At 41.9% G+C, this 14,595-nt stretch overlaps 1 protein-coding gene and 1 pseudogene across 2 annotated transcripts in view; one reads left to right on the top strand and one right to left on the bottom strand.

Moving 5' to 3' along the window:
- The window catches only part of CFAP61 (cilia and flagella associated protein 61), a 260,039-nt gene that overhangs the window by 20,564 nt on the left and 224,880 nt on the right, over positions 1 to 14,595 (top strand). Inside the window, exon 7 of the mRNA XM_079945951.1 lies at positions 7,722 to 7,854. Within this exon, the coding sequence (XP_079802077.1) occupies positions 7,722 to 7,854 (133 nt within the window). The remainder of the gene's footprint in view (positions 1 to 7,721; positions 7,855 to 14,595) is intronic.
- LOC307197994 (3-hydroxyisobutyrate dehydrogenase, mitochondrial-like) lies at positions 2,628 to 3,596 on the bottom strand (annotated as a pseudogene). Its single transcript has one exon. The product of its transcript is annotated as a 3-hydroxyisobutyrate dehydrogenase, mitochondrial-like (transcript).

Genomic DNA, 14,595 nt, shown 5'->3' with positions numbered 1-14,595 from the left:
CTACCCTTGAAAACTTGAGTGTTGTGAGTGCTAACCTTCATGTGGACAGGCTGTCCTGGCCTGAACTAAACCTCACAATTCCTTACCCTGAGGTCATGCTTATTCAGCCTCTGAGGGTGAAGTGTCCTGCTGGTCCAGAAAATCTGCAAGAAGCAATTCACGAGAGGAACATAGTGCTGGTGGCAAAGCGATGACAGAGGGTACTTTGTAATGAGGAAGGGATGTTTAGAAAAAGAGAACTTTTTAGTATATAGTCGCGAAATACAGAGATAACTGACATTATGAGAGTTGATGCTTTTGCTTGCAGAAGGGGAAGTGTAACACATTTTAAGAGGCCCTCTGTCCACAGCGTTCATATTAGACTTTTGATACTTACAGGTGTAGGACTTCAGGTATCTGGAAAATGTACTTATGTGGATGATCTCCCTCCTTAAGGATACAGGAAAAAAGGACACTTCAGAGTCAGATGGGCGTGGCCATGCGTCCGCTTAGGCTGCCTCATTTCTCTTGTTTCCCCCGCATTTATTTCTCAACATCTGTTTCATCAGTTGTTACTTGCACTGATAATTAATGGTGAAGAACACAGTTCTTAAGACACTAAACCAGTGAAGAGTTTGGGGATGCAATTATCCTTCTGCCATTTACCTAGCAACGCATTCAGAGCCAGCGAATTAACACTGTAATCCCCAGTCCCATTTCTTTGATTTACCCATGTGGAAAATTGTGCTGTAATGTGCCCCTCTACTTAGACACAAATTACTGAAGTTCCTGTTCTGTATTTTGCATAATATATGAAGTAAAGCATAGCTGCTTCTAGACACATCTTTATAATCTGTAATGGGCTTGATTAATCATTGGTGGTGGATTTGAGATGTTCTCAGATTTAGAAGCTATTGGAATGGCCTTTCTGGGGGGAACCTACCTTTTTCAAGTGCTCACAGGGATAGGAGAGGACTCACTTAAGGAACGGATTGTGTGCTGTCAGTCAGTGTTGTAAAGTAATTTAAAGTTTCCTTTATATAGTACTGCTTTTTTGCTAATAACAAAAATTAAGTTAGGTCAACATTTAGGACTTTAGGTCAATTTAGGACTTTAAAATATAAGATGTGGTGTTTTTTAAATGCTAACTTCTCACCTTTTAAAGCAGTTATTTTTATTAAGCGTTTGATAGTCTCACGATTATTAGGAATCCACTTAAGCTTGACTTCTGAGCAATTTCATGTAAATGAACATTCTGATGCTTAAGTGATAAATATCCTAAAGCATTCGAAGGAAGTAGTAGGGCAGTTAGGAATCTCACCACTAGTCTTCTTGAGTCCTGATAAGTAACCCAGCAAATAGAATTTGGTTCACAATCCAACTGGAACTATGGTGTGCCAACACAGACTTTTGGATCAGATCCCAGTGGTGTAAGTGCAGGGGCCTCTCATTGGCCCTGAATGTGCTTTGAAGCACTTCATTCCGAAGTCCTCCGTAACTTGTAAAATCATGACATTTTCCAATGAGTAGAAGCTAAATGGCTCCAAGACCCATGTTAAAGTTTTGAATGGAATATACGGTTTAGAAATGATGGATTTGATTCTCCTAAAGAAGACCACTAGAGGTCACAAGAGATCTTGGAAAGAAAAAGGTGCTTTGTTTCACACAGCTGAATAAAAAGAAAAATCTAGTTGCTTAGCTGGCACCCACTGTAGGTTCTCCAACCCCAAGTTGAAACTGTTCGTGGTAAGGGTTGGTTTAAGCCAAATACATTGCACTTTTCAGCGCTACCACTAAACTGGATTCTCTGAATTTTTCTTTATTCATTGATTTCTTTTTTTTATCAACATAGAAATCTATTTGAATTCAAAATAATATGGTTATATTTAGGATAATATAATAATTATGTAAAGCACATATCATCGTTGGCTCTGAAACAGTTCTAAAGATGTGATTCTTTCGAAGTCAAAAATTATGTAGTAAGAATGTACTGTACAAATGTACAAAAATGTAAAAAATAAGGTTGCTGAGTATTGGGAGTTGTTACAAGAGGGGCACACCAGGGTAATGTAACAGAGTCCAGATTACATAGCATGCAGCAAGGAGTTCTCGCCTTATCAGCTCCTGGAAAGTGAACGGGTAACCTCACAATGCAAGGATACCACCACTGGGTTAACAGGACAACCTTTCTGAGGGACACAGGAGTAATTCACTATACTTCCCCTTTCTCTAACTCCTTTCCTCACACCGATTTCTTTTCTTTCCTCCAGGATAGGTTTTATCCTGTGGGAAAAAAATTTGCTTTTATTTGTAAAGTGGAGTAAATAATATCCTGATTGGAGTAGGCAGCGTTTTAGCTGACAGAGCTCAGGAATCAAACTTTTGGAAAAGGTCAATCAGCTAGCTAGCAAAGACCATCAGTGGCTTGCAGAAAAAACCACAAATTCAGATAATATGTCCTTGCTAAATAGATAAAAAGAATAAGCAGTTAAATAAATATGGGTGAAAAATCCCAGGGTTTACTGTGACCTAGACAATCAAAAGCAGACAGGTGACCTTTGATTAAGCCCATTTACTTGTGGAGTGAGCTATAAGGGGCTCCAAGATAGAGTGTGGTTTCCAACAGCGTCCACAGCCAAAGGGCAAACTCAGAACATCTCCTCCTCTCGTAGAAACTGGAACACGGATGAGAAGTCTTTTTTGGAGTAGCCCTTCACGCATATCATCCTGTAGATCTAATGGGCCTGAGTGCCCAGAAGGATTGAGCTGTTCGTGCTGGTAGCAGAGTCTTGTGTTAATCCCAGATCCTTAGCCATGAGTGTTGTTCCGAGTCTACCCTGATAGTTATCAGCCGAGGGAACTCCATCCGTCACCCCAGGTACAGGATTATAAGTGTCACTTGACCAACATCGTCCTGAGCTCATATTTAGGATTTTAGCCAGGAGTTTTGGGTCAAGCCCCAACCTGATTCCCAGATTCATAGCTTCAGCAGTTCCGGTCATACTAAGCTAACAGCAAGTTGTTGCAGATCTTTGCAGCCTGCCCACTCCCAGCAGCTCCACAACACGCCGCATTGGAGCCCACACATCCCAGCAGCTGTTGGGCAGCAGCAGCAAATTCGTCTGCGACCCCTCCCACCATAAACGTGAGGTTCGCAGACCGAGCAGCTCCCACACCACCAGAAACGGGCATCCATGAAAACTGCTCCCATTTTCTCAACTTCTTTGGCCAATTCTTTCAAAACCATAGGATCAATAGTGCTGGAATCTATTAACAGTGAGCCTTGCTTCACTTTCTTTAGAATTCCATTTGCTCCAGAATAAGCTTCTATCGCATTGATGCTGGTGGGCAACACTGAAAATTCTGTCAGCTTTTTCAGCTACATCTGCTGGGGAAGACACTACCTGTTCACGTGCATCTAGAAACTCTTTGCATGCATCAGGGAACACATCATAAATAATGAGTGGTTAGCCATGTTTCATGAGATTTTTTGCCATTGGATTCCCCATGTTGCCTACTCCAGTGAATCCAACTTGAGTCTTAGAAGCCACTGACCTAGAACACACTGCTGCAAGGCTGGCCACTGCTGGTTGCTGCCGGCGGCTCCACGGAGCCATAACGAGGCTGCCATGCTGCCCCCACCCCACCTCCCCGTGGTGACTTCTGCGGCTCCCAGCTCAGCCACTGACTGCTAGGGTGCGCAGTGCAGCGGGTGGGATCAGCTGCAGCTATTCACTGATTTCTTAAAGAACATGCACACATATATATACACTCTCTCAGGCTTAAATAAATACAATATTTATGGCATTTAAAGATCAGAATCACTTTTCCAATGGTACATTTTTAAGTCTAGCTAATGAAATTCGGATCCTCTCTGGTTGTGGAAGTTGCCATCAGACGGGAGAGAGGAGGCCATGCCAGTATTCTGAACGCAAAGATGGGCTGCGGCCGTCCTTACGGCCCCTAAGCAGGAACTTACCATCTGTGAGTTCGCAGTGGTTTCTTTGCTGGCAAGGAAACAACGCACACCTCCCGCATCCAGGGAAGCCACCTGTAGGTTCTCCTCTAGGCTTGTGATGCTACAGAAGAGTGGTCCGGATGCTGAGAGGTCCACCTGCCACCACGGGACAGTGCCAGCCGGCCGGGCAAGTGCCCTGGGGTCTGGCATTGCGCTGCTCCTTGAAAGCCCCGTTCACTGATGTAGTGGAAGTGGTGAGTGAGTTTGTCCTCCCTTCTCCCCACCTCTGAGGAAGCCAGCGACAGCCACCAGGGCCCTGTCATCCTTCACCTTGCCTCCTCCTGGGTTTACAGGACACCCAAGCCCCAAGTGAGGTGTCCTGAGAGGCTGTTGATTTTCTTCAGCTTTGGATCCCGCCCCATTTTCACTAGCATGTTTTTCAGAGTTTAGTGGACATTTAAGGGCCTGGATGATCAAACCCGTTTCTATGGGATGGACCTTTTGTTTCCTCCAAACAAGTTAAAATAAAACAGTCTATAATCAATTACATTAACACGCACGTGGTCGCCTTCTCCAAGCACGTGCTGGCTGGAAGCTCCAAAGGAAGGCTGATCCTTATTCAGCGGTGTCAGCCTCATTGTACTTTGTGTTGGTCAACCCTGACCTTCATAATCATCACCACCTAAACTCTGGGGGTCACGGAAGTGCTGGGCACGTGGCCCTGCTGTGCCCAGCGGCTCCACAGGAAGCTGTGGCTCTCCTATCCGAGCGGCAGGCAGTGCTCAAATTTAAACATTTTACTGAATGAATTGTTTTCAGTAGCCAGGGTGTCTTGTTTCCATGGGGCTGGACTTTGTCATATGCCATTTGAGACTCTGCGAGGCTGATGTCGTACTTTATCATTAGCACCGGGGCTGATGCAAGATCATAAATCATCGATTACCCCAAGGAATGCGTTTCTTAGAACAAGTTCCTCTTTATCCATTTTGGGGAAGGGCTGAAGGGAGAGACTCTTCAGAGCTCCACGATGTGGATGTTTTCTTCTTATTCCCAGAAGAGTAAGTGTTGAGGTGTGATTATGGATCACTTTGTCCACGGGCTGCTGAGGGCTCATGACTAGGCTTACGGCCCCGGGTCTCTCTGAACCTTTATTCCTGATTTTTATACCACAAAGTAGTATTTTTGTGTCCATCATATAGATAAAAGCCCATGGTACACAGTGATAGCTGTCTTGATCCACTTAAGAAGATTAGGGTATTGAATTACTTTCACATAATTTAAAATAATTATCTCTGTTAATAAATACTGATGTGGACTTTGTTTTTTGGCAGGATATTTGAAAGTAGATTTTTTGGCTGTTCTCTCCTAGAATCTTCTTGTTTTGTTTTTTCTTAACCAATATCGTCCAGGACTCTTTATACAGAGAAAAGCCATCTCCATTAGCAGCACCTTTTTGAGGGTGGTTTTGTGGGGAAATGAGGGGTTTCTGGAATGCACTGGGGCCTTCTCGGCCCTTCCAGCTGAGGTCCGGGGCTCTCAGGTGGAGGCAGCTGATGGGGGTTTCGGAGCATATCAGATGGTGGGGGGACTGTGAAGTTTCCCACAGCAGATGCTGCCAGGGGCTGACTGCCTGCCCGAGAGTGACCTTGAGGGCGTCCCCACACTGTACCCTCCCGCTCCCCTCGTACCTGCCCTTGTGCAGGTGAGACACCAAGGCTCAGCAGCGAGGGGACCGGGCCAATTTCTCAACCAGGAGAGGCAGAGGCTGATTAGAGGGCTGGGAGTTGCCAGCGTGGAGCGGGGGTCACTCCCCAGAGGCGCCCCCTTGGACCACACGTCCGCACCTGCAAACAGGCCGAGCGGCGGCACCCCAGCGCTGTCAGTGCGTGCGGTAGGGCCCCATCCATGTTGGCTGTCACTGTTGCCCCTGGGCTGTGGGCTCCAGGGTGTGCAGATGTCAAAGGTCGACAAAGCCGGATGCTGGTAAGGACAGATTTTAATCCGTAATAACCGTTGCGATAGGGGGAAACATCCAGGGTGGACTGAACTCTGATTTGTACAGAGGTGACTGGGCCTTTTTTTCTTTTTAATTTTAATTTATGTATTTTTGGCTGCATTGGGTCTTCATTGCTGCACGCCGGCTTTCTCTAGTTGCGTCGAGTGGGGGCTACTCTTTGTTGCAGCGTGCGGGCTTCAGTAGTTGTGGTGCGTGGTCTTCAGTAGTTGTGGCATGCGGGCTCAGTAGTTGTGGCTCACGGGCTTAGTTGCTCCACGGTGACTGGGCCTTTTGAAGAGAAAAGGAGGGAAAATAAAACATAAATAAAACATAAATAAATAAATAAAATTAAATAAAATAAAGAGAAAATGAGGGAGCTGGGTGGGGAGTGAGCAGGGTCTCAGTAGAGTCAGGGAAGTGACAAATTACAAAAAATGGGAAGGCAGGGTTGGTCCCTGTGAGACCCATCTGAGTCACTCACTAGCCCTGATGGAAATTAGGCTCCTGCCCTCCCAAAGAGGCTGGGAGATGGGGCCTTATCCTCAGGTGTCGCTGGAACAAACGGGAACTTCTTCTGGCAGCCCTGAGCTTTCTCAGGCAGGCACTTTAAGGGGATCTCAGGTCCTTCTAGGGATGTGGCCTTGAGCTGTTAGGAACTGTTAGTGTTCATGTCTTTTCAGGCCTAGTGGAAAAGAGGCTCAGGGTGTACTAGGCTAGGGTCTGGTCACGGAGTCTTTGTCACTCATTAGATGGAGCTGCTATTAACATCAAAGAGAACATATTGGAAGATAAAGTGGGATGATGAAGATGTCAGAGTAATGAAATAAGGGGGAGGGAGGATAAAGGTAGTAGCTAAATCAGTTACACTAGAAAAATATAATATGAACATGGAACATTTTAAAAGAAAAGGACCAGGAAAATGTATAAGAACATCCCAGACAGGTAAAATAGAGTAGACTTAATCACGAATCTGCTAAAAAGAAGAAAGGAATGTGGAATATGGCAGCAAAATGGAGACCAAGGACCAGCATCCTCATGCTGTAAACCTGGTTCTTGGGTCTTCCTCTTCCCACGCACTCTGGTGGTCGAGGTCACGGTAGAGGTCCTGAGAAGGAGGCTTGAGGTAGACGTGCCCAAGATGGTGAGCAGAGCTTCGTTACCTTCAAGCCAGCATCTCCCCCTCCATGGAAGTAGAGAGACATTTTAGGAGTAAAGGGTACCATGGGCCTGTTGGGAGGAATGCATAAACAAGCTTAAATATTCTTTACCTTAGTAATTCCCAGAGTCTTTATAACTGTGACGATCCATGAGGGACACTATAGCAGAAAAGTGTTTTTAGACAGTGGATTTCTTCTAAGGGGAGGAAGGGCTGCTGGGAGCAATATCATAGAAGCAGTGCTCCTTGGAGCACTTTTGGGAGGTGCTGTGCCCACCTTGCTGTCCTCTGGCTCGTGAGCGATGCTGCCCTGCAGTCCACGCCCAGCAGGGCCGAGCGTGTCCCCTCTGCCTGGGACATCCCACCTCCAATTCTCGACACAGCTTCCTCCCCGTCTCCACTCAGATCTCACTCAAGTGTCACTCCCTGACCCCATCACTCTCCATCCCGAAGCAACTTACCACTCTTTGAAATGTTCCAGGTGATTTGTGTGTTATATTTTTGTTGTCTGTTCCCCCCATTAGAATGTAAGTTCATTTCGTGGGCGTGTTGCTCTATCCCTGGCATTTAGAACAGGGTGGCAGGAGCAAGCAGAGGAACCAGCACTGAATTTAAGCCTTTCTGGTAAACAGGGTGGAAGATCACGATGACCTCGTGCCAATATTCCTGCACCATGACACCATCCTGAAGGAGACTTATGGCGAATACTTCCTGGCTGAACTCATAGAGGCCCAAGATGAAGAGAATCATGCCATCGTATGTGAGGTGCGTGATTAAACCACCTGGGGGCCCGCTGAGGGAGAGGGATGACAGAAGTGAGCAGCCCTGGTCCCGGTTTGCTGAGCATCCCGGGAGCTGCCTCCCTCCCCCCTTCTAGGTGGTGTGCCCGGCCCTCCTCCCAGCTGTGCCATCACCCACCTCCCCAGGGTTCCCACTTTAGGTTTTCAGGTCTTACGAGGTCCTTCCAGATGCCCAGTCTTAACAGGCTCCAGCTCGAACTAGATGCAGCTGACTCCAAGTTCCTGGAAAACAACTCGGGCAAACATCTTAACGTTTGGGCTATGTGCCCCTTGGAGGATATGCCAGTCTTTGGTAGCAACAGTTAAAGCGAGCTTGAGCATGACGGTGGGCTCCAGGTGTGATGGATTTAACTGATGATTACCCTTGGTTTCAGTAGATGAATTCTATCTCACAAAAAATTTCTGATGCCAGGATGCACTGAGACCAATGAAAGAATCTTTTGGGGTAGAGCACATCAGTATATTTAAAAAGCTCCCCACATAATTCCAGTGTGCAGCCCAGGTGGTAAAACATTTATCTACATGATGGAAAACACATCAGGTGAAGAACAGGATTAATTTAAATATACATGGGCGTTAGTTTCTTAAGGTGAGAACTGGCCCTGAAAATTAGATTCTGATATACTAGTCCATGATAGCTGTTTCTCCTACATTTCAGCTACATTTTTATTCTTTCATATTTAGGTTTCTGCATTGTCTTTTAAGGACTTGCTTTCAAATATTGTCATTTGACCTTTAGCTCCACGCTGGTGACAGAAGGAAGGGTCATGAAATACTTGGGCCCAGCAGCAGCATTTTGAAAAACCATGTCTTACTCGATGAAACAAAAACTGCTGATAATTAAAAGCCCAAATAAGGGCTTTTAATGACACAACTGTACCTATTCAGTTTTGTCAGGTCTTTGTTTTTTGGAGAAGGCCCTTATTTATTTTTCCAGCTTTATTGAGATATAATTGACATATAACATTGTATAAGATTAAGGTGGACAATGCGTTAGTTTGACACACTTATATATTGCAAAATGATCACCACCATAGCATTAGCTAACATCTCCATCATGTCACATAATTACCACTTTCTTTTGTGGTGAAAACATTTAAAGTCTACTATCTTAACAACTTCCAGGTATATCATAGAGTATTATTAGCTATAATCAACACACTGTACATTAGATCCCCAGAACGTATTCATCTTATAACTGGAAATTTGTATCCTTTGATCAACACCTCCCCTTTGCCCTGCACCTAACCCCTCATAGCCACCATTCAACTCTCTGTTTCTTTGAGTTCAACCCTTTTAGATTCTACATAAAAGCAGTATCATACAGTATTTGTTTTTCTCTGTCTGACCTATTTCACTTAATATAATATCCTCAGGGTCCATCCTTGTTGTCACAAATGGCAGGATTTCCTTCTTTCTCATGGCTGAATAATATCCATTACATAAATGCACACATATATATGTATACATACATACATACATACCACATCTTCTTTATCCGTTCATCTGTTGAGGGCCACTTAGGTTGTTTCCATATCTTGCCTATTGTGTATAATACTGCAGTAAACATGGGAGTGCAGAGATCTTTTCAGTACCCTGTTTTCATTTCCTTTGGATATATACCCAGAAGTGGAATTGCTGAATCATATGGTAGTTCTATTTTCAATTTTTTGAGGAACCTCCATGTTGTTTTCCATAGTGTCTGCACTAATTTACATCCCCACCAACAGTGCACAAGAGTTCCCTGCATCCTTGCTAACAGTTGTTATCTCTTGTCTTTGGTGGGTTTTTTTTTTTTTTTTTGGCTGCACTGTGCACCATGTGGGATCTTAGTTCCCCAACCAGGGATAGAACCTGCACCCCCTGCATTGGGAGCTCAGAGTCTTAACCACTGAACCACCAGGGAGGTCCCATTTCTTGTCTTTTGATGGTGGCCATTCTAACAGGTGTGAGGTGATAATCTTATTGTGATTTTGATTTGCATGTCCCTGATGATTAGTGATATTGAGCATCTTTTCATGTACCTGTTGGCCATTTGGATGTCTTCTTAGAAAAATGTCTATTTAGTTCCTCTGCCCATTTTAAAATTGGGTTGTGTGGTTTTTTGCTGTTGAGTTGTATGGGTTCTTTGTATATTTTGGATATTAACCTCTTATCAGATACATGATTTGCAAATGTTTTCTCCCATTCTGTAGGTTGCCTTTTCATTTTGTTGTGTCTTTTGCTGTGTAGAAGTTTTTTTGTTTGATATAGTCTCACTAATTTTTGCTTTTGTTGCTTGTGCTTTTGGTGTTATATCAAAAAAATTGTTGCCAAGACTAATGTCAAGAAGCTTTCCCCTATGTTTTCTTGTAGGACTTTTATAGTTTCAGGTCTTATGTTTAAGTATTTAATCCATTTCCAGTTCATTTTTGTCAGTGGCATAAGATAAGGGTACAATTTCATTCTTCACCGTATGATTATCTCGTTTTCCCAGCACCATTTATTGAAGAGACTACCCTTTCTCCATTGAGTTTTCTCGGCTCCCTTGTCAAATTTTAGTTGACTGTAAATGTGGGAGTTTATTTCTGGACTCTCTATTCTGTTACATTGGTCTATGTGTCTGTTATTCCAGTAGTGTACTTTTTTTAAAATTTATTTTTAATTTATTTATTTTTGGCTGCGTTGGGTCTTCATTGCTGCGTGCGGGCTTTCTCTAGTTGTGGTGAGCAGGGGCTACTCTTCATTGCGGTGTGCAGGCTTCTCATTGTGGTGGCTTCTCTTGTTGTGGAGCATGGGTTCTAGGCACATGGGCTTCAGTAATTGTGGCACGTGGGCTCAGAAGTTGTGGCTCGTGGGCTCTAGAGCACAGGCTCAGTAGTTGTGGCTCACGGGCTTAGTTGCTCCGCGGCATGTGGGATCTTCCCAGACCAGGGATCGAACCTGTGTCCCCTGCATTGGCAGGTGGATTCTCAACCACTGAGTCACCAGGGAAGCCCCCATGTACTGTTTTGATTACCATAGCTTTGTAATATTGCTTGAAAACAGAAGTGTGATGCCTCTGGCTTTGTTTTTCTTTCTCAGTGTTGCTTTGGCTTTTGGGGGCCTTTTGTTGTTCCATACAAATTTTATGATTTTTTTTTCTGTTTCCATGAAAATGCCTTTGGAATTTTGATAGGGATTAATTGAATCTATGGATGGCTTTGAGCAGTATGGACATTTTGACAGCATATAATTCTTCTGGTCCGTGAACACAGGGTATTTTTCTATTTCTGTCTTCTTCATTTTCTTTCATCAGAGTCTTGTAGTTTTCAGTGTACAGATCTTTCACCTCCTTAGTTAAATTTATTCCTAGGTATTTTATTGTTTTTGATGCTATTGTGAATGGGACTGTTTTCGGTATTTCTTTTTCAGAGATTGTATTTCTAGTGTATAGAAGTGCAACTGATTTCTGTGTGTTGATTTTGCGTCCTACAACCTTACTGAATTTGTTGATTAGTTTTAACAGTGTTTAGGTAGAGTCTCTAGGATTTTCTGTATGTAAGATCATATCATCTACAAACAAAGACAATTTTGCATGTTTCTTTCCGATTTGGATGCAGTTTATTTCTTTTCCTTGCCTGATTTCTCTGGCTAGGATTCTAGTACTTTGGTGAAGAGGAATGGCGAGAGTGAGCACCCTCATCTTGTTCCTGATTGGAGGAAAAGCTTTCAATCTTGAACCATTGAGTATGATGATAGCTGTGGGCTTGTTATTATTGGCCTTTGTTATGTTGAAGTATGTTTCTTCTATACCCAATTTGTTGAGCATTTTAGTCATGAAAGGATGTTATATTTTGTCAAATGCTTTTTCTACATCTATTGAGATGATCATATGATTTTAATCTTTCACTCTATTAATGTAGTGTATCACATTTATTGATTTGCATGTATCGAACCTCCTTGCATCCCAGGGATAAGTACTGCTTGATCATGGTGTATGATCCTTTTAATGTGCTGTTGAATTCAGTTTGCTAATATCAATATTTTGTTGAGAATTTTTGCATCTGTATTTATCAGGGATATTTATCTGTAGTTTTCTTTTCTGTAATGTTCTTATTTGGCTTTGATATCAGGGTAATGCTTGCCTTAAAAAATGAGATAGGAATGATCCCTCCTCCTTAATTTTCTGGAGGAGTTCAAGAAGGATTGGCATTAATTCTTCCTTAAATGTTCGCTAGAATTCACCAGTGAAACCCTCTGATCCTGGGCTTTTCTTTATTGGGAAGTTTTTGATTACTGATTCAATCTCCTTACTTGTTATTTGTCTATCAATATTTTCTATTTCTTCATAATTCATTCTAGGTAGCTTGTCTATTTCTAGGAATTTATCTGTTTCTTCTAGGTTATCCAATATTTGGGTATATAATTTTTCTTAGTAATCTTTTACCCTTTGTATTTATGGCATCAGTTGTAATGTCTACTCTTTCCTTTCTGATTTTATTTCAGTCTTCTCTCTTTTTCTTAGTCTAGCTAACAGGTTGTCAATTGTTTACCTTTTAAAAAAACAGCTCTTAGTTTTTCTATTATTTTTCTGGTCTCTATTTCATTTATTTCTGCTCTGATCTTTGTTATTTTCTTCCTTCTGCTAACTTTGGGCTTAATTTGTTCTTCTTTTTCTAGATCTTTGAGGCATACAATTAGGTTGTTTATTGAGATCTTTCTTTTTTCTCAATGTAGGCATTTACCACTATAAACTTACCTCTTAGAACTGCTTTTGCAGCATCCCCAAATTGGTTTATTGTATTTCCATTTTTGCTTGTTTCAAGATATTTTTTGATTCCCTTTTGTTTCTTTTTTGACCTCTTGGTCTTTCAGGAGTGTATTTTAAAATTTCCACATACTGTGAATTTTCCAGCTTTCCTCCTGTTATTGATTTCTAGTTTAATACCACTGTAGTTGGGAAAAATACTTGGTATGATTTAAATCTTCTTAAATTTGCTAAGACTCATTTTGTGATCTATCATATGATGTATCATGGAAAATGTTCCATGTGTTCTTGAGAAGCATTTGTACTCTGCTGCTCTTGAATGGGATGTTCTGTACACGTCTGTTAGGTTGATTTTATCTAAAGTATGAACCAAGTCTAACATTTTCTTGTTGATTTTCCCTCTGGATGGTCTATCCATTGCTGCAAGTAAGGTATTGAAGTCCCCTGCTATTATTGTACTGTTGTCTATTTCTCCCTTTATACCCGTTAGTATTTGCTTAATATATTTAGGCGCTCCAATGTTGACTGTATATATATTTATGATTGTTATATCTTCTTGATGAATTGACTCCTTTATCATTATATAATAACCTTCTTTGTCTCTTGTTAGTGTTTTTGGCTTAGTCGGTTTTGTCTGGTATAAGCATAGCTACCCCTGTTCTCTTTCTGTTTCCACTTGCGTGGAATATTTTTTCCATCTCTTCACTTCGAACCTATATGTGTCCTTAAAGCTGAAGTGAGTCTCTTGTAGGCAGTGTATTGTTGGGTCTTGCTTTTTATCCATCTAGCCACTCTGTATATTTTGATTGGAGAATAAAATTCATTTACATTTAGAGTAATTATAGGTAAGGACTTACTAATGCCACCTTATTGTGTTCTGGCTGTTGTGTAGTACCCTTGTTCCTTTATTCCTTTCTTGCTGCCTTCCTTTATGAATTGATGATTTTCTGTAACGAGATGCTTTGATTCCTTTTTCTTTATCTTTTGTGAATCTACTGTAGATGTTTGCTGTGTGGTTACCATTGAGGCTTACATAAAACATCTTACGGATATAACAGTCCATTTTACACTAAAGACTTAATTTCAACTGCACACAAAAATTTTACCCTTTTACTTCCCCTGTTATGTTTTTAATGTCACAATTTATCTCTTTTTATATTACATATTCATTACTAAATTATTGTAGCTATAGTTATTAAAATATTAAAATTCTTGTCCTTTCATACCTACATTAGAGTTACATGGTTAATGCTTCACCATATTAAAGTTTTAGGATATCCTGAACTTGACTGTATACTTACCTTTACTATTGTGTTGTGTGTTTTTCTATATCTTCATGTTATTATTAGCATCCTTTCATTTCATCTTGAAGAATTCCTTTAAGCATTTCTTGGAGGGCAGGTCTAGTCGTGATGAATTTCCTCAGCTTTTGTCTGTCTCGGAAAGTCTTTCTCCTTAATTTCTGAGGGACAGCTTTGCTGAGTAAAGTATTCTTGGTTAGCAGTTTTTTTCTCTCAGCGCTTTGAATATATCATCCTGCTAACTCCTGGCCTGTAAGGTTTCTGCTGAGAAATCTGCTGACGGTGTTATGGGGGGTTACCTTGTAAGTCCCAAGATGTTTTTCTCCCACTGCTTTTAAGATTCTCCTCTTGTCTTTGATTTTTGAGTTTTATTATAATGTGTCTTTGAGAGGATCTCTTTTTTTAACATCTTTATTGGAGTATAATTGCTTTACAATGGTGTGTTAGTTTCTGCTTTATAACAAAGTGAATCAGTTATACATATACATATGTCCCCATATCTCTTCCCTCTTGCGTCTCCCTCCCTCCCACCCTCCCTATCCCACCCCTCTAGGTGGTCACAAAGCACTGAGCTGAGAGAGGATCTCATTAAGTTGATTTTATGTGGTGACCAATGAGCTTCATGAACTTGGATATCTATATCTCTCCCCAGATTTGGGATGTTCTTGGCCATTAT

Source organism: Stenella coeruleoalba, assembly GCF_951394435.1.
Source record: "Stenella coeruleoalba genome assembly, chromosome: 15".
Classification (NCBI taxonomy): domain Eukaryota; kingdom Metazoa; phylum Chordata; class Mammalia; order Artiodactyla; family Delphinidae; genus Stenella; species Stenella coeruleoalba.
Note: the sequence above shows the minus strand (reverse complement) of the source record. Positions and strands in the feature narration are given on the sequence as shown.